The 22,691-nt window shown below is 43.8% G+C and overlaps 1 protein-coding gene across 8 annotated transcripts in view; it reads left to right on the plus strand.

The window, feature by feature from the left end:
* NCAPG2 (non-SMC condensin II complex subunit G2) overlaps positions 1-21,752 on the plus strand; it is a 65,022-nt gene extending 43,270 nt beyond the window's left edge. For 7 of the 8 annotated variants that reach the window (XM_035029759.1, XM_035029761.1, XM_035029760.1 and 4 more), the window contains 11 exons: positions 1,272-1,425; positions 1,736-1,909; positions 3,250-3,366; positions 3,455-3,595; positions 4,096-4,195; positions 8,636-8,823; positions 9,455-9,595; positions 12,806-12,909; positions 13,751-13,851; positions 15,412-15,511; positions 21,436-21,752. In XM_035029759.1, the coding sequence (XP_034885650.1) occupies positions 1,272-1,425; positions 1,736-1,909; positions 3,250-3,366; positions 3,455-3,595; positions 4,096-4,195; positions 8,636-8,823; positions 9,455-9,595; positions 12,806-12,909; positions 13,751-13,851; positions 15,412-15,511; positions 21,436-21,487 (1,372 nt within the window). In that variant the 3' untranslated portion in view covers positions 21,488-21,752. The other variant, XM_035029765.1, reaches the window with a different exon arrangement.
* The last annotated feature ends 939 nt before the right edge of the window (positions 21,753-22,691 follow it).

The following is a 22,691-nucleotide window of genomic DNA, read 5'->3' on the forward strand; positions in this document are numbered from 1 at the left end:
CTCTCTCGTTGTGAGTGGGAACCCTGCCAGGTATCCTTCCTCTCTCCCCCTCCCTTTCCCTCTCTCTCTCTCTCTCTCTCTCTCTCTCTCTCTCGTGAGTGGGAACCCTGCCAGGTATCCTTCGTCTCTCCCCCTCCCTCTCCCTCCCTCCCTCCCTCTCTCTCTCCCTCTCTTTCTCTCTCTCTCTCTCTCTCTCTCTCTCTCTCTCTCTCGCTGTGAGTGGGAGCCCTGCCAGGTATCCTTCCTTCCTCTCTCTCTCTCTCTCTCTCTCTCTCTCGTTGTGAGTGGGAACCCTGCCAGGTATCCTTCCTCTCTCTCTGCCTTTGTCGTACTTAGTTACTAATGTGACATTCAGCAGAATGTGTGGGTCATGCTTCAGCTTTAAGTTCACAGTGGTGATGGGAAAGCAGCAGGATGCAGTTTCCAGTGGGCTCTGGAGTTGCTAAGGAGTATAGGAAGAGCCTATGTGGCCCTAAAGCTGTCCACTTTAATGTCTGTGGGTGTTTCTCAAGCCCAGCATGAAGGGACTGCGGAGTCATGCTGCCTGTGTGCATCTGGCATGTGGCTGCCTGGGCTGAGATGTGCTGAAGGTGCAGAGTGCACGTGGGCTCAGGGCCTGGTGTGGAAGGAGGAGCACGAAGAGCTAGTGGCTCTCTGTCAGTTACACCTGAAGACAACATTGTGGAGACAGTGGGTTGGATAAGATATATTATTGAAATTAATTGTACCTGCTTTTCTTTACTTTTTTAAGGTAGCTGCTAGAAAATTTAAAATGACCTAAGTAGCTTGCTTTTGTAGCTCATGTTGTATTTTTTACTGGATGGTGGCGTTCTAGAGTGTTGGTTATTATCTCAGTAAAAATGACTCATTTTTGTCCGTATTTATGAAAAAAATGAATGTTTTGATGCTAAGCAAAAATTATTCCCAAAAAACTAGGAGTCTTTGCTCTAGAGTCTGATGGAGATGACAGAGAAAAGTGGGGGATTTTATGGAACTGGCATGTCCTTGGTAACTTAATACTCGTATGGGACTGCCTTGACTTCAGTGTTCCTCAGGCTGTGTTCAGATTCCGTGTTTTGTGTTGGAACTTATCCTGCGTAGTAATTGTGGGAAACTATATTTATTCCTGTAGTGGAGAATGTCCAAGAGTTCCTACGATAAGAGGGCCTTATGTACCTTCAGTTTTTAGCTTATTTTTTTTCACCTTTTTGAGGAGTGGGAAACTGTTAACTGAAATGTTAGATCTGATTTTATATATTCGACATTTTCAGCTGTGGTGTGATTTCCACATTAAGAAACCAGGAGGAAGGAGCAGCAGACAAGCGCTATTGTACTTTGTTGGACTGTCTCTGCTCCTGGGGACAAGTGGGACACATTCTGGAACTCATCTGCGACTGGCTGCCAGAAGAACAACCCCAGAACAAGGTGTATTTCTGTCATGTTTCTTTAAAATTGCTGAATGAGGATATGTGCGTGTTAGAAATCATGTTTTCCCGAGAACATGTGTTTTATTTTTTTTTTAAGATTTTATTTATTCATTTGAAAGACAGAGAATAAGTGGGGTGAGGGGCAGAGGGAGAAGCAGACCCCCCACAGAGCAGGGAGCCCAGTGCGGGATCGATCCCAGGACTCTGAGATCATGACCCGAGCCGAAGGCAGATGCTCAACTGTCTGAGCCACCCAAGCACCCCAGAACGTGTGTTTTAATTGTCAGTTTTTTGCTCTGTTCTTTCAGAGTAACTCAGCATCTAAACGGAAAGTGCAAATCCATGACACACACCCAGTAAAACCTGAATTGGCCCTGGTTTACATAGAGTATTTGCTGACCCATCCAAAGAATCGACAGTGCCTGCTCTCTGCTCCCCAGAAGAAACTTAACCACCTTTTGAAAGCACTTGAAATGTCAAAGGTAACTTTATAGAACAGATATGGACACCATGAGAGTTGAGTGAGTCCATGTAATTAGTACAAGTGACAAAATAAGACCTAAATTTTTCATACTTAGAGTACAAAATTTTTCCTGCTGGAAAGGAGTTGAGAGTTGTCTAACCCACTGCTTCAGTTTGCAGACAAGGACAGGACACTCAGGTGACTAACTGGCGGGACAAGAGGGGAGCTAGCTTAGAGTTTCCAGGCCCGTGGATAGCCCTCTTTCTCAGAACACACCAGTCTGTAGGAAGACTTCTTCCTGTACTTCTCTTGCTGTACTCGTCACGCATCGATATGGGAATACTAGGTTCCCCTCACAGTCCTTGGCAGGCTTTTCTAGGAATCTTTGGAGGGTGTTTCCTGTGACCTCAGTATTTCCTTCTTCCTCACTGGCTCTCTGGCCATCTCCAGGGCCAGCCGTAGGCGACTGCCTCTGTGACTGCTGCTGGTTTGGTCAGCCAGAGGCCGACCCTCCAGTGCTTAGCACCAGCATTAGATGGGGGAAGAGGAGGCAGAGGTCTGAAGGAGGAGAAGGAGGCGCACAGCTGTCCAGGGCACACATGGGCCAGGGCTGGCAGCCAGGCACGGGTAGGAGGTGCTGGGATTTTGCCTGTGGACTAAGCTGGGCACTGGCTGTACTGCTGCCCAAAGTAGGGCGACCTGTGGGTTCTGGGGAAGGTGGGTGGGCGCGTTCCCCCTCAGGCTTCGCTAGTAGGGACACAGATGGTAGCCCTACTCCCTGTCCATGTGACAACCAAACACATGCTCCCTGACACTTCCCAACTCTAAGGCACTCCTCCTTTTAAGCTACAGGGTTAGGGCGCTGTGGGCAAGCTGAGGCTCTGGCCCTGCCTGGGTGGCGAGAACATTGTTCTCCCGAGGAACTGCCTTTCTTTCTCTTTCCTTTGATGGCCTGGGCTCATAGCCCCCTGGCTGGGAGCAGGTCACAGTTTGCCCCAGGGGCAGATGCTTTGTGTGCTTGATCCTGACAGTTTCCTGAGCAACAACTGTTAAGAGATTTTATCTTGTCCTTTAGAAGGGAGGATCTGCTCATGAAACCAATATTATGCTATACGTTAACTACCTAGAATTTAAATAAAAATTCGAAGCAAAAAAATATAAATTAAATAAATGAGTAACCTAGAAGGGAGGATCTTTTGGGGGGAGAGGAAGGGAAAACTGTACATTTCTCAGTTTTGTTGTGTTATTAGATCACCTCCAACTGTAGCTACGTGTCAGGTTCTTCAGAATATCCTCACTTATATGGTGTGGTAGTGACTTAGTAGTCGGAACATGGCCACAGGTTCTTTTATTTTGCAGGCCGATCTGGAATCAATTTTGCAGTTGCCAGGTGGGAAACCTCATAACTTTAATGAAGCAGTGGCCCTGCGAGCCTTCAGCCTCCACTGCCGGCTGAGTATTCATCTTCAGCACCAGGTGAGTCTGTCCCTGAGTGTGCGACTGAATACAAAGTCTTTTGGCAGAGCTGGTTCCATTACTAATTTGTCTTTCTGTTGTTGGACAGTTCTGCTCAGAAGGGAAAGTTTACCTGTCCATTTTGGAAGACACTGGGTTTTGGTTAGAAAACAAAGTTCTGTCTTTTATTCAAGATCAAGAAGAAGAATATCTCAAGCTTCATAGGGTTGTTTATCAGCAAATCATCCAGGTTAGAAGTCTTAAAACATGGAAACTTTCTCTTCACCAAGTCTGTGATGTGCTTCCAGATTTTATTTTCTATTTTAAAGTTGTAACTTTGGACAGTAGTGTTGCTCTTCTTCAGTATAGCGTCATTTCAACACCCAGAGTTTGTCTTTTCCCAAAACATAAACCGCATAATATTTATGGAGTTTTACACCTTGCATGTAATAGGTTTTCATTAATGTTTGTGGAATGACATAAAATCGGTTTCCAGATTTCTTATGGAAATAAAAATGAGAACTAATGTATCTTTATGAAAATTCCTTTGTAAAACATCTTTGTAAACACTTGCTTTAGGAGATAATTAGTAGTACAGTCAGATATTAGAAGCTTCAGATATTAGAAGCTTCACCAGGCTGAGAGATCAGCCTCCTTCCAGGTGGTCTGGGCGCAGGCTGCATGATTACCTTTTCCTTTTTTGGCTCTCAGTTTCTTGTAAATCACACCGCACATCTGTGTCTCTTACAGACCTACCTGACAGTATGTAAGGATGTTGTGATGGTTGGCCTTGGCGATTACAAGTTTCAGATACAACTTTTACAATGGAGTCTCCGAATCATGCAAACAGGTACACTTCATTCATTAAAGGACTCGTTTAGAGCAATTAATAATCAAACCAGTCCCTCTCACCTTCCGTCACTTTGCTGACTGGGACTCTTGCTTTCGGGTGACAGATATGTAACACAAACTAGCTCATAGGGACACAGATGGTAGCCCTACTCCCTATTCCAAAAAGGAATTCATAGGCTGATGCGACCGGGAAGTTCAAAGGTGTTTTTGGTGTCAGGCGTGCCTGAGTCCGGAGTTTCTCTCATGGATTCTTCTCCCAGTGGTTTGCCTGGTTGTCAGGTGACTTTGCCTTGTGGTGGTTAGTGCAGTGGCAGCCCCGAACCTGTCTGCTCACCACATGGGGAGCGTAAGTCGGGTTGTTCAGTGCCCCCTTAGGACCACTGGGAAGTTGCTGTTACCCCGAGGACAGGGTGACAGTGGAACCTGCAGTAACTGATACCATGGCATCTGTGCTTGCTGCATGGTAGGCGCTGTGTTAAATGAGTGAGTGAGTGAGAGATCAGCCTCCTTCCAGGTGGTCTGGGCGCGGGGCTGGGCTGCGTGATTACCTGGAGTGGCCTGACCAGGGCCCAGGGCCAGACTCTCACAGCCCCATCTCTGGATGGCCTGAGGAGTCGGGGAGTGACCCAGGCTTTGTCCTCTGCCTCTCCCCATAGTTTGGCTGAGGAGAGTACTGCTGGCCTGTGGCGCCCCCGCCCCCTCACGCAGCACCCACTGGCTCATAAAACTGTTTCTGTGATCTGACGCTACATCTGGTTGTTTCTGCTATCTGTATTAGAGACTTGAAAACGCAGTATTTAAGTTTCTTTAAACCTACATATCTGCCAGAAGACATTGAGAATGACTTTATCATTTGTAGATGCAGTGTTACGATTTGGACACAGAGTCAGTGAATCTGTAGTTAAGTTTGCAGTGAGTCCCTGGTGGTGCTGAATGTTGTCATGCAGGCAGACTCCGGGGTCGGCCGGTGGGGCCGGTGCTTGGGTGTCATCCGCTCTGCTCTGCCACTTCAAGTATGCGTTTCTTGAAGCCTGTAGTACACGCAAGGTCGGGTATGAGTTGTTTTAAAGACCCACAGGTAAAGACTGAGCATCAGCCAGAACAAACACTGTTTGTTTCAGAATCTGGCTTTTCTTCGTTCAGTGTTTTATCATTTTTCCTTTCTGTTGTGAAAACATTTTTAACTTAAGTTTAATGACTGAAACAATGAAAAATGATTTGTATTTTTTAAAACTTCATTTAGCATTTAGGAATTCTTTCTCCTAAGAACTGACTCTACTTTTAGTATTTATAAAATTTCCATTTCCAAGGAGGTAACTTGAATTTTAGATCTCTGATGTTGCTAGTTTCATTACATAGAGGTATCTGTTCCCCAGAAATAAGGCCTGAAGCTGCTGACTTTATACCTGAACCAAACTGAAATGATCTTTGCTTCTATACATTCCAACAATTAGAGGCTCCCGGGGAGCGTCAACCGTGGCCATCCTTTGTAACCCTGTCGCAAGTAGGATCATACTTAGCAGCTTAGCGAGGCATACCCAGGGTCTGTTGTTCACGGGGCTTCTTGCTCTACTTGGAAGAGTCCTAATAAAACTTTCTAATTATAAAACCAATCACATTTATATCACTGATATTATAATATGGCATTCTTCATGCTGAAGTGCATGTTCTAGAGGAGGTGTCCTTGAGTAGAGCGGAGTCCCCATCCATAACCCAAATGTAAAAAACCTAAGCTCACACAAGAGCAGGTGTCTCAGCTGTAATGCAGTGCGTACGTCTTGAAAAAACACTGTGTGTTCTGCAAAATCAGGGACTGAAAAGCGACAGGGCCTGTGGGAAAAGACCGTCTGGGGCAGGTGGTTAAGATAGCGCTGTGTGCCGGAGCACTAGGAGATGGTAGTCCTCCAGAAAGTAACCAGCCCATTTAAAAAGGGAGGTTACATTTCTAGTAAACAAGGAGTAAGGACAGTAAACCTAGGGGTTTGTCCTAACTGAAAGGTGGATGGGCCACTGGCATGGAGCCTGGGGGGGCTGGGCCAGAGGGACTTGCAGGGGGGAACACATGACAGGCTGAGGCAGAGCAGAGGAGGCCGGGGTCCACGGACCCCCATGCTGCGCTGCTCCCTGCGGCTGCTGCCATGGGCTGGGGTAGTGAGTGAGCTTCTGCTTGTTTGCAGATGCCGTCCCTGGGGGCTGACATCACTCCCCGCAATTGCTTTGGACCGCTTCCCTCTGGAGAAGCAAGAACTTCCAGAGTCAGGGGCATCTATTCTGTGTGGCTGTGAATTTCTGACTTATCTTTAGTAATGTGTTGTACTTTACTTAACCACTGTCTATGTATATTTGGTTATAAGGAACACAGTGCTTGAATATAATGAAATAGCTTTGAATTACAGTTTTTAGCTTTTCCAATTTTTGTCAATAGTTATACCAGTTAAGTGTGTGGTTCCCCATACACTGTGACCTTGAGGATGGTTGAAAAAGGGCAGCACTCTTGTTTGCTGGGCCTCTCATCTTCAGCACATCGGCCTCCTCTGAGCTGTCCGTACTTTGATTTCAGAGCCTAGCATGCTTTACTGCCCATTGAAGTGACTTGCATGTGTGCAGAGTGTGTGTCCCTCTGCCTTTAAATAAGAGAGATTCATTTGTTGAAAGTTTCTATTATGTTTGCAGTGATTTTAGAAACTTTGTTGATTCTGGTAGTTCCATAGACCTTTTGAGGGGTAAACTTGACTGGAACATAACCAGTTATTTTACTTACTTTAGCAGGTAAATTTGGGTTTGGGGTTAGTTCTTATCTCTGTCTCTTGCAGAGCTTACTATATCTTACTAATTTGTTTTCTAAACTGAGGTTCTTTACATGGTCCATTTCCTGTGTAAGGTCATATGATTCCTATATAAGGTCAAAGAGGTCATACCTCTTTTTCACCTAGATAATAGTCTATTAATGAGGAACATTATTTCTGTGCTTTCCCATATGACAAGTTTTAAAAACATAGATACACATTTTATATAATTTATATATGTGTTTATATATGTAGTATATAGTTTGTATGTTTACGTAGTATATATTTTTAAATGTATACAAGAAAGAATCATGCAGCATGGCTCCTGCCCAGGGAGAGCGTGCTGTCTAAATGGGGAGGCACTAATGCACACAGACCTCAAAAAGGTCAGTCAGTGAGTGTCAGGCAGCGTGAGGGTCCAGAGAGAAGTAAGAAACAGTGATGATGCTTGAGAAGCTTCTGGAGGGTGAGACCCCTGGCTCTGGTTTTTTTTTTTGTTTTTGTTTGTTTTGTTTAAAGATTTATTTATTTGAGGGAGAGGTTGTGTAAGCAGGGGTGGGAGGGGAGGGAGCACAGAGAGAGAATCCCAAGCAGGCTCCACACCCCCAGTATGGAGCCCGACGTGGGGCTTGATCTCATGACACTGAGATCATGACCTGAGCCAAAGGCAGACACTTAACCATCTGAGCCACCCAGGCGCCCCAACACTTTACCAAATTAATGCAACACAGTAAAGGAAGTGATTCAGAAGAGAAAGACAACGATAAACTACAGAATGTTAGAAATTTAGCAGAGTTGGCCTATGACATTTGTAAATCACATTTTGAAAGCTCTTGGGCCATCCTTCTTAGACTTGTGACAGTAGAGCTGGTGTTAATTTTGCCATTATGTGAGAAAAGGAGACATGTTCTCTAATCCATGTGATCGAGGGGCCACACTGTCCACATGTGTAGTGAGCCCAGTTCTTAGTGATCAACTTAAATATACTGTTATTGTTGTTGAAGGTATTGGTGTTATATTTAAAAGGAGAAGGTTTTTAAATTTTATTTATTTATTTTAAAATCTATGTGTGTTAGGGCGCCTGGGTGGCTCAGTCATTAAGCGTCTGCCTTTGGCTCGGGTCATGATCCCAGGGTCCTGGGATTGAGCCCCGCATCGGGCTCCCTGTTCGGCGGGAAGCCTGCTTCTCCCTCTCCCTCTGCCCCTGTTTGTGTTCCTGCTCTCGCCGTGTCTCTCTCTGTCAAATAAAATCTTAAAAAATAAATAAATAAATAAAAATAAATAAAAAATTTATGTGTGTTAAAATTTATTTTTTAAAAATATTTTATTTATTTGAGACAGAGAGTGAGTGAGAGAGCATAAGCCGGGGGAGGGAGAGGGAGAAGCAGACTCCCCACTGAGCAGGGAGCCCTACACGGGGCTCAGTCCCAGGACCCTGGATCATGACCTGAGCCGAAGGCAGACGTTTAACTGACTGAGCCACCCAGGCACCCCTGTGTGTTAAAATTTAGATTAATCTGATCGACCTGGTATTGGCTTGCCAGTAACAATTTCTTTCCAGTTACCATAATACACATGTGTTGTGTGAAAAATGTAATAATTTCAGCTAAATTTTGTGGTTAGATAACTGATTTTTCTAATATTCTTTCTAGTGAAGGGCTTCTTTTATGTGTCATTACTTCTGGGCATTCTGAAAGAGGTAACCGGAAATTCCTTGATGCAGAAACCAGACTCAGACGAAGAAGTTGCAACGCTGTTTGATATGGTCCAGAAAGTATTTCAGAAACTGTTGGAATGTATGGCCCGGAGCTTCAGGAAGCAACCAGAAGAAGGCCTGCGGGTACTCACGCCTTCCCAGGATGGGCTGTTAGTCACTAGACAGACAGTGCTCACCAAGCGGACAGGGGTGCATGGGGACGTGTCACCTCACACACAGGCTCGGCTGGCATTCACTTGTGCCACTGGGCTGTTGGGTGGTGTGCGCCTCAGTAATGGGAGATAATTACCAGGTGCTGTCTTGCAAGTGGTGCTTGCTGACCTTTTTCAGAGCATGGTGCAGTCAGAGAGGTGGTGCTGTCTGCACCTGGGGCAGGCGGGCCAAGAGCCCACCTTTGACTCTTAGTCTTGGAACAGGTTTTAATGAGCCCAGGTCAACAGGCCAGCAGCAAGAGTCTTCTGCCTGGCAGGACAGGAAACACATAACTGATTGCAACTGGCTTGTGAATGCCCAATTGTTATTTCATAGAGTTTTCCAACTAAAATACACTTTTGAGAATGCTGATTTTGATTATTTGTACATGACAAGGGGAGATAGTAAGGAGATCTGAGTCAGCAATGGGAAGGGAAGGATTGGGTGTTGATAAAGGGCAAACAAGATTGGGATTCCTGAAACTCTGGGGAGGACAGTAGGAATACTCCTGTAAAGTGTCTTTTTTTAACCACTAAGAAATGACTGGTGTGTTTTCTTGTAGCTTCTTTATTCAGTTCAGAGTTCTCTCCATGAATTTATAATGACCGTTCAGTCTTGGCACATGGACACGCCCGTCCATCGGGGCATGCTCTCGACTGTGATTGCTGCATCTGTGGTGGAGATAAGTCACCAACTACGGAAGGTGAGGTCTGCTCATCCTGAAACCACCATGTCTGCTTCTTTTTTTTTTTTTTAAGATTTTATTTATTCATTTGACAGAGAGAGACACAATGAGAGAGGGAACACAAGCAGGGGGAGTGGGAGAGGGAGAAGCAGGCTTCCCGCGGAGCAAGGAGCCCGATGCAGGGCTCGATCCCAGGACCCTGGGACCATGACCTGAGCCGAAGGCAGACGCCTAACGACTGAGCCACCCAGGCGCCCCACCATGTCTGCTTCTGACCATTCAACATACTCTTCTCTCCTAGAAGCACATTTTCATGTTTTCCCAAGTATTTTTTTTTTTAATTTTTTTATTCTTATGTTAATCCCCATATATTACATCATTAGTTTTATTCCCAAGTATTTTTTAAGAACCCAGAGTTTAATAGGTGTCCTGCTTCTCCAGCCACTGCCCCTCACAGTTCGTAGCTGGCTGATGACTCGAGTCATGTGACTACTGGAGAATTTTGTTAAGGGTGTTGCCATTTTGATTAAGACCCAGTGAGTAGTTCCATCGTGAACTTTTTTTTTTCCTTCTTGCATTTTGGGTATCAACATGAGTTGATATATTTCTTAAGACTCTTCTCTCCTGACAAGGCGAAAGCAGCCATGGTCAGTGGTTAGCAGGATGCAGCATGGCCTGACAGTGCAGTTTGGGGTACTTCACGTCTGACGGCCTTACGTTTCTTTTTCATGTCTCAGCATAGGAAATTTGAACCTCTGATATCAGTTTAAACAGATAACTTATTCATTCCTACTCTAAAGGACTGGCTGTTTTCCTAGCAGTTGCATAGTTCTTACGGTTAGCCTACTTGGGTAAAGATCAACAAAACCAGGATGATAATTCAGATCCGAACAGAAAGCTGTTTCTCCAGTGAGATCCTTGAGGCACTGAGGGAAGGCGCACTCCGGAGTAGTGACTTAGAAGGTAGAAAGGTGATGATCGATTTTCTCAGTATGAGAAGAGGGCATCTGACAGTGGCATTGTGTTATATAAATTCTGTACCGTAAGACCATGAGTATAAAAACAGCCAACTAAATTGCTAAAAACTTAATGGAATTTAAGGCCCTCCTTAAAGCTTAAAGCTTGGTTTAGGATCTTATCCTAACCAAGGATCTAGTTACTAGATAAAGATGGAATTATACATGGAATAAGAACTAGAATTTATTTACTCCATTGAGCTTTATAGCTAACAACTATAAATAAATCAATTAATGGCCTGTGGACAAACATGACTCACTGTCTGTTTTTGTAAAGGAACTTCTATTAGAGCACAGCCACGCCCAACATTTACAAATTTCCTTGGCTGCTTTGTCCGTAACTGCAGAGTTGAGTAGTCCTGACAGAGACTGTTTTGCCCACAAATCTGATATATTTTACTACTTTATAAAACATGTTTGCCGACCTCTCTTCTGTCTCCTTACTGATTTGTCTACTTGTTCCACTAATGAGAGTTTAGCACCGTGGTGGACTTGTCTCTTTCCGTTAATTTGCATGTCTGTAGGAGCTTTGTTGTTAGGTGCATACATGCTCAGGACTGCTGTGTCTTTCTGATGCATTGGCTGTCTGATAGTTTAAGAGACGGCTTTTAGTTTCAGCATGTTTTTCTACATGTTCAAAGTGTTTTCTATAATCACCACATGGGCATGCCTTTTTTTGGGGGGGGTCTAGTCTCTGCCTTTTACCTGGGGTGCTTAGCCCATTTGATTTTAATGAAACCATCGATGTTTGTATTTAATTTGACAATTTTGATGTTTGTTTTCTATTAGTCCCCCTACTTTTCTTCTTTTCCTGCCATTTCTTGATGAATCAGGTGTTTGTACTCTTCCGTTTTATCTTCTCTGTTGACTTTATATTGTCCTTTGTGTAATTGTTTTAGGTTTCATTTTAGTATGCATATTTAACTCATCAATCTCCCTAAGAAATTACGGTATGCCTGTGCATCGTAAGAGTCTTGTAACAATGTTCTTCCGATTAGCATTCTCCTACTCTGTGCTGTTATATCTTACTGCTACATATGCTAAAAATCTCAAGATACATTTTTTAAAAGATTTTATTTATTCATATTCATTTGAGAGAGAGAGAATAAGCAGGAGGGAGAGGGAGAGGGGATCTGAAGCAATCTCCGCACTGAGCACAGAGCCCGATGCAGGGCTGGATCTACGACCCTGAGGTCATGACCTGAGCTGAAACCAAGAGTCGGACACTTAACCGACTGAGCCACCCAGGCGCCCCAAGATACATTTTATTTTAACCAGTCAATAATCATTTGTCTATATCAGAAATGCATTCACAACATTTAAGATGTAAAGCATTTTAATGAGAAACAGCTATTTCAAACATAATAATGATTGGACTTTAATATCCAAATTAGTATTATGAATCCTCCAGAGGGCATATGGAAAGGCTGTTTAGAAGTACTGTGTAGTTATACCTGAGTCGAGTCCCCTGATGGCCGAGAAGTAGACGAGAGACAGTATGGGATGTATAAAGGTGGATGGAGTGAGGAGGAGATGGGGGGGATCAGGCAACAAAGACATAACCCTCCCCGCCCCCCCCCAGCCCCCACCCCTTCCAGAGCAGGGTTTTGGATTTAGATTTTCCAAGGAGCCATTTGCATGTGGAGTTCATTCGCCACTAATGGATGACTTTAAACTTGTAAGGTTGGTGATGAGGGGCATAAATCCAGAGCCCCTTACGTGGGTCCAGACCAACATTATTGCACCGTGGGTGGTTCTCCAGAAGAAACTGGCAGTGCTGGGGAGGGGGTACCACTGGGATCTGCTGGGTGGAGGCCAAGGATGCTGCTCAACACCCTGCAGTGCAAAGGATGGCCCACAGCAAGGAATTATTCAGTCCAGGATGTCGGTCATGCTGAGACTGAGAAAACCCGATCCTGGATGATTAACAACAGCCAGTTAGACCTGCATAAAAGCACATTATTTACAGAGAGTGCTCCCGCATTACAGGCTGTCTGAGAAAAGGTTTGTTGAATGTTTTTATCTTTTCACTTCTGTCCAATGAATAATATACCCCTGTCTACAATAATAATCATAATTACTATAGATATTTCAACAGTTAATAAAAACTATTCTTTTTAGTTTCTGGTTGAAAACCCACAGCGGTATAAAACAAGTTACTAGCCTGTCTCAGTCTCAATTTAGAAATTACTGATTTGGAACTTCTTTTTAGGTTTCTAATATGGAAGAGCTCACCACCCCTGAGGTTCTTTCAGACCTCCCACCATTTTCAAGGTGTTTAATAGGAATGATAATGAAGTCTCCGGATGTGATCAGGTAACCATGTTCTCTTTACTGTCCTGAGATTCTCCTTGTGACTAGAAGCTCTCAGTAGATTTTGCTGTATTCCTTCAGCTCTCAAAATTTCTCAAAGGTGCTTTTTTTCCCATGAGAAAAATGTTTCCTAGAATTTTCTCTCATCAGCAATTAAAAATAGTTGCATTTTTCAAAAATTTTGCATTATACTTCTACAAAGAGAAATTCAAACTTTCTGTCAAATACATCCATCCGAAAAGTCCCTGGTTATGCTTACCATAACTAAAATTCAGCTGGAGGGAAACATTTAAAATGTCGCTGTGTAGTAGAATACTTCTTACTAAGGATACGCCGAACACCTGCCTGGGTTCAATGCCAGCGTGGTTTCTTGGCGCACGGTGCTGCCCGTGTGTCCCTTGGCTGAAGCCCAGGGATTGTTGTGGCACACTCAGGACTGGTGGAGTAGAGAAGGAAAGGTTTCGCAGTTGTCTGATACCTGAGGAACTGCAGTAGTAGATACAGTCAATGAAAACGTTAAAAGCATCGTATTTAGCATCCACGAGTTATTTTCAGTGATATGAAATCTTTTTTGTGTGCATTGTGGGTATACAGAGTAGCTTTTCTCGGTTACCAGAACGTCCCTATTCTCTTTCTAGCAACATCATCTTATGTTAATATCTTACCTGTGCTGTGATTTGGCATGCTTATAGTGAAAAGTATGAGAAGAGTTTAATCAACTTCCCACTACCTGAAAGCTAGAATTCATGGTAGTTGATGAATCTTGGCTATCTTAGTCTTTTCTATAAAGTATTAGCATATATACTATAGAATAATTACGGATTTTTATTAATTTTTTTTGCAGGTCATTTTTAGATGAATTAAAGGCATGTGTTACTTCTGATGATATTGAAGGCATTGTGTGTCTCACAGCTGTTATGCATATTATTTTGGTTATTAATAAAGGTTGGTTAAACTTTCTCTTCTACCGTCTGGGATATTGCTGGGTGTGATCTCATACAGAACTGTTACAGGATGTTTGAGAACTCGGTTCCTTGTTGCCATGTCCCCTGCCAGTCAGACTCCCCCAGCTCTTGCAGCCTGTCGTCCCATGCTCTGAGCACACGCCGTGTGCTGGGCTCCCTCTGCTCAGCTGACCCTGCACTAGCCTAGAAACCAGTCCTGTCCACCTGTCGCCTTCCCCCACTGGACCCATTACATGTCCCTCTCTGTGCCTCAGAATTGAATTTCTATTGATTTGTCATGTGTTCCCTGTGCTTAAAAATCTGAATTTATTTTTGCTCATGATGGGTGGGTTTTTGGTGTTAATACTTAATGTATCTGCTTTTTTACTTAAGCCTTATACTTGCGTGTTTTGAATATCCCAGCCAGTTGAAACAGTACTGGAAAAGTAGTTGGAGATACCTATGAAATGCTCACCTCAATATAAAATGCAGTAATGTCTCTGCGTATTACTGTTAAGTTTCTGTATTTTTTACTCAGTTTTACTAATGTTGAAATCATTTTCTAAGATGTAATGTATTATAGACAAAGAGGGCTCCTATTTTTTTTTTTTTAGATTTTATTTATTTATTTGAGAGAGAGAGAGAGACAGCGAGAGAGGGAACACAAGCAGGGGAGAGAGGGAGAAGCAGGCTTCCCGCAGAGCAGGGAGCCCGATGCGGGGCTCGATCCCAGGACCCTGGGATCATGACCTGAGCCGAAGGCAGACGCTTAACGACTGGGCCACCCAGGTGCCCCCAAAGAGGGCTCCTATTAAAACAAGCTCTCCCCGTAAGCTCTAATGCACGGCATGTCTTCGGGTTTAGGATAATACTTTGTGACTAGTGTTACCCATGCTGGACATCAGAAAAGACTTCTCTAAGGGACTTTCACCTGAGTTGAGGTCTGGAGAATGAGGGGACATTCCCCATGTGAAGGAGTGAGGGTGGGAGGTATGGTGCTGATGAGCACCTAGTACTTAATAGGTACTTAAATTTGTGCCGCACAGTGATGACACTGAAACATGGTAGCTGTTATCTGTGGTGGAGGTCCAGGTGAGGATCAGGTCTCTGATGGCACAGACAGAACTCATGGGATCATGTCCATTGGAGCTGTCCCTCAGAGCTAATGGGGTGCCTCCGAAAACGCCTGCTTGATCTTCTCACATCCCTGTCGGGACGATTACTATTACACAGGTCAATGGGTAGATTAACTCGAAGGGTGGGGTGGCTCAGTCTTACTGAACTTGTACCCACATTGATAGCAGAGTTTTTTTAAGATTTTATTTATTTATTTGAGAGAGAGAGAGAGCACAAGAGGGGGGAGCGGGAGAGGGAAAAGCAGACTCCCCGCCGAGCAGGGAGCCCGACGCGGGACTCGATCCCGGGACTCCAGGATCATGACCTGAGCCGAAGGCAGTCGCTCAACCGACTGAGCTACCCAGGCGCCCAGAGTGTGCTTGCTTTAACACTGCAGTGGTGGTGTTAAAATCTTTTCTCTGTCTTTACTGTAACTTTTCTGTAGGTAAACAGAGGAGTTCAAAAGTGAAGGATGTTGCAGCCACTGTTCACAGAAAATTGAAGACGTTCATGGAGATCACTCTGGACGAGGACAGCACGGAGAGGTAAAGCACTAGACGTGCTCCAGATGGACTTTTCTGAGAGTTATACTACTCCGTAGATACATTTCAGATCCTATTCTCATTGCTGCTACTTAACAGCCAGGCAGTGAGAAAACAGGCTTGTAAGCACAGAAACGGCTCGTTGGAAAACCCCTTGAGCGTGTGTTTGATTTACTCCCGAATTTGTCTTCAAAAACAAAACTGTCATCTGGTAAATTCTACTCCAGAAAAATAAAGACATACAAACTTATTTTATATGGTTTTAAAACTAGACAGATTATTTTGAGTGGTTTGCTATGTTTTTGAAACGATAGGCTTCAAATTTCTAAGACATAATTGCCCAGGCCCCAGGCATCCACAATGAGGATGGGGAAGGTTCCTCCAGACTTTTGAGGAAATACTGGTCATTTCTTGCTTCCTGGGTGGCCCGTTGCTGCCACAGGGACTGCTCTGAGGCAGGTGTTCACTGGGCTCCTCTGGCCGAGTGCCTTTGTTAGGTTTGGCGTCTGACAAGCTGTACAACTTCCTGTAGACTCTGCTATTAGCTGTGTTTGATTCTCAGATCAATAGCAAAAACGGTGTTTTTCTTACTGTTTTGTGAACTTCAGAACGTTAAGTGTTACAGACCTCTGAACTAGGTAATAGTTTTATGTATGCCTCGGAAAGTAGCCACTTTTCTTAGCTACTTTCTCCTTTGCAGAAAGGCTTTGAAAACCCTAAATTGCTAATTTATGAACAAAGACTGTTTTCTCTCTTCTCTGTTTACCTTTTCTTTCCTTTTCTCACTGCATTAGCTAGGACTTCCAGTGCAGTGTTGAAAAGCAGTGATGAGAGCGGGCATCCTCGCCTTGTTCCTGATCTTAGTGGGAAAACTTCTAGTTTCTCACCATTAAGTTTGACGTGAGCTGCCGATATTTTGTGGATGTTCTTCATCAAGTTGAAGAAGTTCCCTTCTATTCCTAATTTACTGAGACCTTTTATCATGAATGGGTGTTGGATTTAGTCAAATGTTTTTCTGCATCTACTGATGTGATCATACGCTGTTTCTTCTTGAGTCTTGTGATGGATTACACTCAGTGGTTTTTGAATGTTGAACCAGCCTTGCATACCTAGAATAAATCCCAGCTGGTTGTGGTAAATATTTTATACACTGTTATTAATTGTATGCAGTCGATTGATGGTGCTGTTGAGTTCAACTGTGTTCTTAATGATTTTCTGCCTACTGGATCTGCATTTCTGATAAGAGGGATTTTGCTTATCTTTTGTGATCCTGATATTAGGTGCATATGAATTTAGAATCCCTATATCTTCTTGATGAATTGACCCTTTTATTTTTACGAAGGGTCTCTCTTTATCTCTAGTAATGCTTTACCCAGAAAGTCCGTTTTGTCTGGTATTAAGACAACTGTACCAGCCTCCTTTAGCAAGTGTTTCCTGGGTATTTGTGGCATTTCAGTTAGAAGGCAGAAACCACACAGTGACTAGGACAGGAAAATCTCAATGTCAGAAATTCTTATCAGGGCGCCAGTGTAACGAGCTATCGGCTAGTGAGAGTTAAAGCGAACTCCAAAGCAGAGAGGAAAGGCAGATGTGAGGAGCAACTCTGTTGCTAGGGACGATACACACCCCAGGACAGACTGTTCCATGGATGGAGAAGTCCTGAGGCCTTCTGATGGGATTCACTGGATATCCAGTCTCCAGGAGGCAGGGGAGGTGCCAGGGGAGCTGCTGGAACCAAAGCTGGGGCCCTCTGCCAATCCTGTGAGCTTCCATGTGCTGTTCTAGTCAGGTAGCTGCTGGCTGGACAGCCGCCCTGGGGGGCCTGGTGGGGACAGTGGCCTGGGGTGCCTTTACTGTTGGGGTCTCCTGGAGAAGGCTGGGTCTCTGCAAAGCCTGTGGTCTCTGTAGTGGTCAGAACCGGGATGAGAAAGCTCCCACGGACCAGGGCATTGACTTGGGCACTGGGGTAGGTAGGGGTTTGCATGACCTCGTTGTGAGCAAAGGGAATGCGTTCAACTATATACTTCATCCTAGAAATTATTGAATATTTACCAGGTGGTTTTAATAAAGTTGGGTTTGCAGCTGTATATTTGAAGGAGAAACTCAACAGACTCTTAGGTTTTATGAGCTTATTTATTTCTAGACACTTATGGGGAAGAGGGAAGTGATCTTCTGAGCTGGAGGAAATGAGGAGTGTTTGTATTTCAGAAAACCTACGGCAGTGTAAATATTTTTACCAGGCACATCAGAATTACAACCTATATAAATGATAAGTTATTTTCATAGGATATAACAATCTCAGAAGTCCAGGCATTTTTGTAAAAGATTTTATTTATTTATTTAGAGAGTGTGAGCTGGGGTAGGAGCAGATGGAGAGGGAGAATCTTGGGCAGACTCCATGCCCAGCCCAGGAGCCCAATGTGGGGCTCGATCCCATGACCCTGAGATCATGACCCAAGCTGCAATCAAGAGGCGGACGGAGCCACCCAGATGCCCCAGAAGTCCAAGCGTTTTACAGGATTTCTTTGTTCTTAGAAATAACATTTGCAAGGATAAGTTTTTTTGGGTGTAGAATGGTATGTATATACTATTGTGAAGATGTAAGGGAACAGGGACATTTGCTCCTTCTTAGAAATTTCTTTTTTTCCCACTTGCACAGAGTTTTAAGCTGAGTACTTGAATCGTGTTAGTTATATTGAGAGGGGAAAAAAAGGCCTTAGAAGTTCAAAACTGGGGGCCCCTGGGTGGCGAGGTCATTTAAGGGTCTGACTCTTGGTTTCGGCTCAGGTCATGATCTCAGAGTCTTGGGATCGAGCTTTCTGTTGGGCTCTGTGCGGATATTTAATAGCTGATACACAGATGGCAAAAAGAGTTCTTCCCTTTAAGGTGGACACATCTTAAGAAAATAGGACCGGACCATGAAACTCGGGCTCCCTAAATGTGCAAGAACCACACTATAGAAAACCAGTGTCTAAAACAAAATCAATCTAATGGAAAATAGACATTTAAGACTAAATTGAAAATATTACTGATTTGATGTTGGGGTAGAGACATTAAGGCAAGTTAACATCTTTAAGACTCTGGGAGCCCTTTGGTCCAGTTAATATTTTAGGCAATGGGGCATTAATTCAGAAGTGAATGTTTTCTTAACGAATAAGCAACTTTTCTCTCTAGCAGTGTTAGTATTCTGTTAACTGGTCTGTTGGGTGCCAAGTAAAAAATGCTTCTCATTGCACTTTAATTGCCTCACCTAATATGGCATGCTGTAAATTGGACGTATTTTCTCAGGAGGAATGGCATACGTTTGCCCGCACGCTGGTGCATTTAAATGTCAAGTATGTTATATTTATTACTTTCATAAATAGTATGAAAATAGCAATAAATTTATAATTAGAAATTTTAGAAGTATAAATATTTCTTATGGTTCAGGTTATATCATGAATTTTTCCCACTGAGTAAATGGAATGTAATCATAAGCAAATTACTTGCCAATATTAATTATGCCTATGTGCAGGCAACTTTTGACAGTGTTCTGGGCAACCCCCAGCATTAAACCTTGTTATTAGACCTTGAAGGAAAGGCGTTCTCCCTGACGAAATCACCTCTTTTTGGTTATCAAGTATTGATGAATAATACCATTTTATTCTGCTCCATGAAATTTTAATAGTCTTTTTAAAATGATTTTGGGACTGGATGCTTTTTATAGCTGATTTAGAAGCATGCTTCCCTCATCATCAATGCCCAGTGGACATTGGTGTAGATAAATTAAAGCTAGATGTAAATAAAAACAGACATTGTTTATCTTATTAATGTTTTTCTCAGAAAATTGATTCCGTCTGCCCCTCCTGTGGCTGTGGTCGTGTTGCATGTTCTTCAGCACATGAACACAGTCTGCTGGAGGCGGTGGGGCCTGATGGTGGGCTGAAGACTCGGCTTCTGACATAGACTTAAAGGCTTGGAGAGCTCAGGCAGGCGAGCACATTACTTGGTTCAAACGTCTTGTCACACATGAGAACGCTGGCCCAGGGAGGTAATTTGGCTAAGACTGGCCACTGTCCCTTCCAGCTCACTGCTGCGCTGGTGGCCTCCACAGGGCCTGTGCCTCTCACCGTTCACCATCCCACCTCTACACGAGGTGTCTGTCGGGCACACACAAAACAGCCACACATGTAGGGTAGCCCAGCAGTTAGGAACAGTCAGAACAGCCATTGCTCAAGTAACACTGGTGGGCCAGTCAGACAATAATAAAAGTCTCCAAAGAAAAAAATCCATTATACCCCAAAAAGATGATGTAGAACGAAAAATCCTAAATTAAAAATGTCCCTGACGTATTGGAGAGATGTCACTGCTGAGACTCAGATTCCAGATGGTCTGAAAGATCACGTTGGGGGGCGCCTGGGTGGCTCAGTTGGTTAAGCGACTGCCTTTGGCTCAGGTCATGATCCTGGAGTCCCGGGATCGAGTCCCGCATCGGGCTCCCTGCTCGGCAGGGAGTCTGCTTCTCCCTCTGACCCTACCCCCTCTCATGTGCTTGCTCTCTCTCATTCTCTCTCAAATAAATAAATAAAATCTTTTAATAAAAAAAAAAAAGATCACGTTGGAGGAGTACTTCAGAACACAGACTTACTGATGAAGAGGAGTCACAGGGTAAAGACAGGTGAGAAACAGACCCAAGAAAAGCAGTCATCTAACAGATAATAGGGAAAACTTCCCAAAACTGAAGAAATGGGGAATTTTAAAATTTCTTTTTTTTGTTTCACTAAATTCTGGATGGGATTAAATGGAAAAGAAATCACGCCTAAGTAAGTCTGTGGATAAAATTATGGAATTCCAGAGGTAAAGAGAAAAAAATCCCAAAATCTTTCTAGATCTGTGCTGCCCTGCAGTGGCCACTTTGTCACATGTAGAAATTGAACACGTGAAATGTGGCAAGTCTGACCTGAGATGCTGTGTTAAGTGCATGCTGGGTTCTGAAGATAGTGTGAAAGAAACATTGTAAAGTATGCCGGTGTTATTTTTATGTTGATTGCAGGCTGATGTATTTTGGGTATATTGAGTAAAATAAAATGTATTAAGATGAACTTCACCTTATTCTTCTGATCTCTTTTAATGAGGCTAGTAGAGAATTTAGTAACATGCCTGTTTGTACTGATACAAGGCAGGGCTGTTGTAGACCATGTGGTGGGTTAGTCTCCTCGAGGAGCAGGACACAGGCAGACACTCGCCGAACAGTGCGTCAGCTGAGACGTCACTGGGGATGGAGACTGGTGTTTGTGTCCAGGGCCAGCATCCCCTCTGAGGGAAGTGCTGGAGGCGCTCGTGGTTACCAGGTGGTGGAAGGGAACACACACCTGCAAATGCCCGTGTGAGGACTTCCCGTGTCTTGAGTGGTCTCAGCCCAAACCTGGCTCTCTGGGACAGGTGTGTAGGGCAGGACCAGGGGAAGTGATTGGAGTAGGTGTCATTGTAATAGTGAGTCTTGGGATAAATAGTTTTCATTTATCTTGTGTTTTTGTGGAGAGAAAGCCCATGATTGTGAAATGTACTTGTCATGTTTATGAGGCTTCCCTGTATCTGAGTCTCGGTTTAGATCCTCACAAATGAGAGTACTTCTGAGTGAGTAAGAGTTCACCTACAGAAAACCTGGCCTGGTGTTTTGTTCGCGTGAAGAGTGCTTTGGGGACTCGGTGAACTGCTGTGGCCGTGGGAGCAGTGATTGACGGCCCTGTTCAAGTGCAGTTTCCTAGTGATGGGGATTCTTGCTCCACCTCACATACGAGAAATAATCAGTAAAAGTTACTGATTATTTCAGCCTCTCGGAGTGTGTGTTCCGTTGCAAGACATTTCTAGGTTTATTTTGTGAAAATGTACATTTGGGTATTTTGGTCGCTGATTTCTGTTGTTAATCATCTTTCTTTATGTTTCAGGTTTCTCTATGAATCATCATCAAGAACTCTGGGAGCATTTCTGAATTCATAACCAAGCCAACATCTTTGGTCATGTGAAAACAGAGAAAAGGATTTAGCAAAAGTGAAATGAATGTGTATTTTTTAGTGTTTTTAATGTTAGTAACCCATATCATAGGGGTGGGATTTATTTGGGGATTTATAAGTAGGAAACTCAAAGGTTCTTAAGCTTTTGCCTGGTGCCCGCGTTAATAATATATTTAATATGAAGGACTCTAGGTATCAGTGGTCAGTGCAGAAACCTGTGGTGCAAGGGAAAAGACACTTTTCTAGCAAATGTGGTTGTTTTAAAAATGACTTTTTATATATATATATATATATAAAATGTTGCTTAAACTATGAGTAATAAAAGCAATGACAACATCTATTTGTGTACTTTATTTAAAAATATTAGTATGAGTCTTGCCCTTTAGAGACAAGGGTTGAATTCTGCCAAGAGTAGAGGGTGCGAAAGCAGAGGGCGGGGCCGTGCCAGGTGCAGGGAAGAGCCTCACGCAGGGTCCTGTCGTGGCCTCCTCTTCTGGTCTTGATGGTTCTTTCCTGGATGTCAGGATGGGCTGGTGGCTCTAAATGTGGGTGACGGAGAACTGAGTCCTTCAGCCTGAAGGTGAATCGCTGTTATTTTATCTTTTCTTTCTGAGGTCTGACGAGCTACCAGCCGAGGACCATCCCCGGGTTTCCTTGCTGCGTCGTCCACGACCCCAGCTTGTCTGCTTTAGGTTACCAGGTCTGTGTGTCCCTGTCAGCCACAGGCCCTGCGTCGTGGCGGAGCCACTGCCTGTGACAGATGGGACATGCTCATTCTGTCCTTTGCCCCCAGCAAAACGGTAAAGAAACACCAATTTCACTGTCTGTTTCTCTAAGAAGGTACAGAAATGGACTGCTTACCACAGTTACGAGCAGTTAGGGTAAGGTTTTTCCGAGGTAACTGAGAAATGGGAGGTGGGGGTTGCTTGTTTTAGCTAATTTTGAACAGAAGACTTTTAGACATCTTTGCTAAGATGTTTTCTGTATTGGCAAATGTGATTTTTTTTTTTCTTTTTTGTCCTTGCCGGTGTTTGTTTTAGTATTAAGAAATGAACTGAGGGGCGCCTGGCTGGCTCAGTCGGTGGGTGCACCACTCTTGATCTTGGGGTCGTGAGTTTGGGCCCCATTTGAGGGTAGAGATTACTTAAAAATAAAATCTTAAAAAAAAAAGAAATGAATTGAGGAATGCT

Source organism: Mirounga leonina, unplaced genomic scaffold, assembly GCF_011800145.1.
Source record: "Mirounga leonina isolate KUSES-001 unplaced genomic scaffold, KU_Mleo_1.0 Mir_288, whole genome shotgun sequence".
NCBI lineage: Eukaryota > Metazoa > Chordata > Mammalia > Carnivora > Phocidae > Mirounga > Mirounga leonina.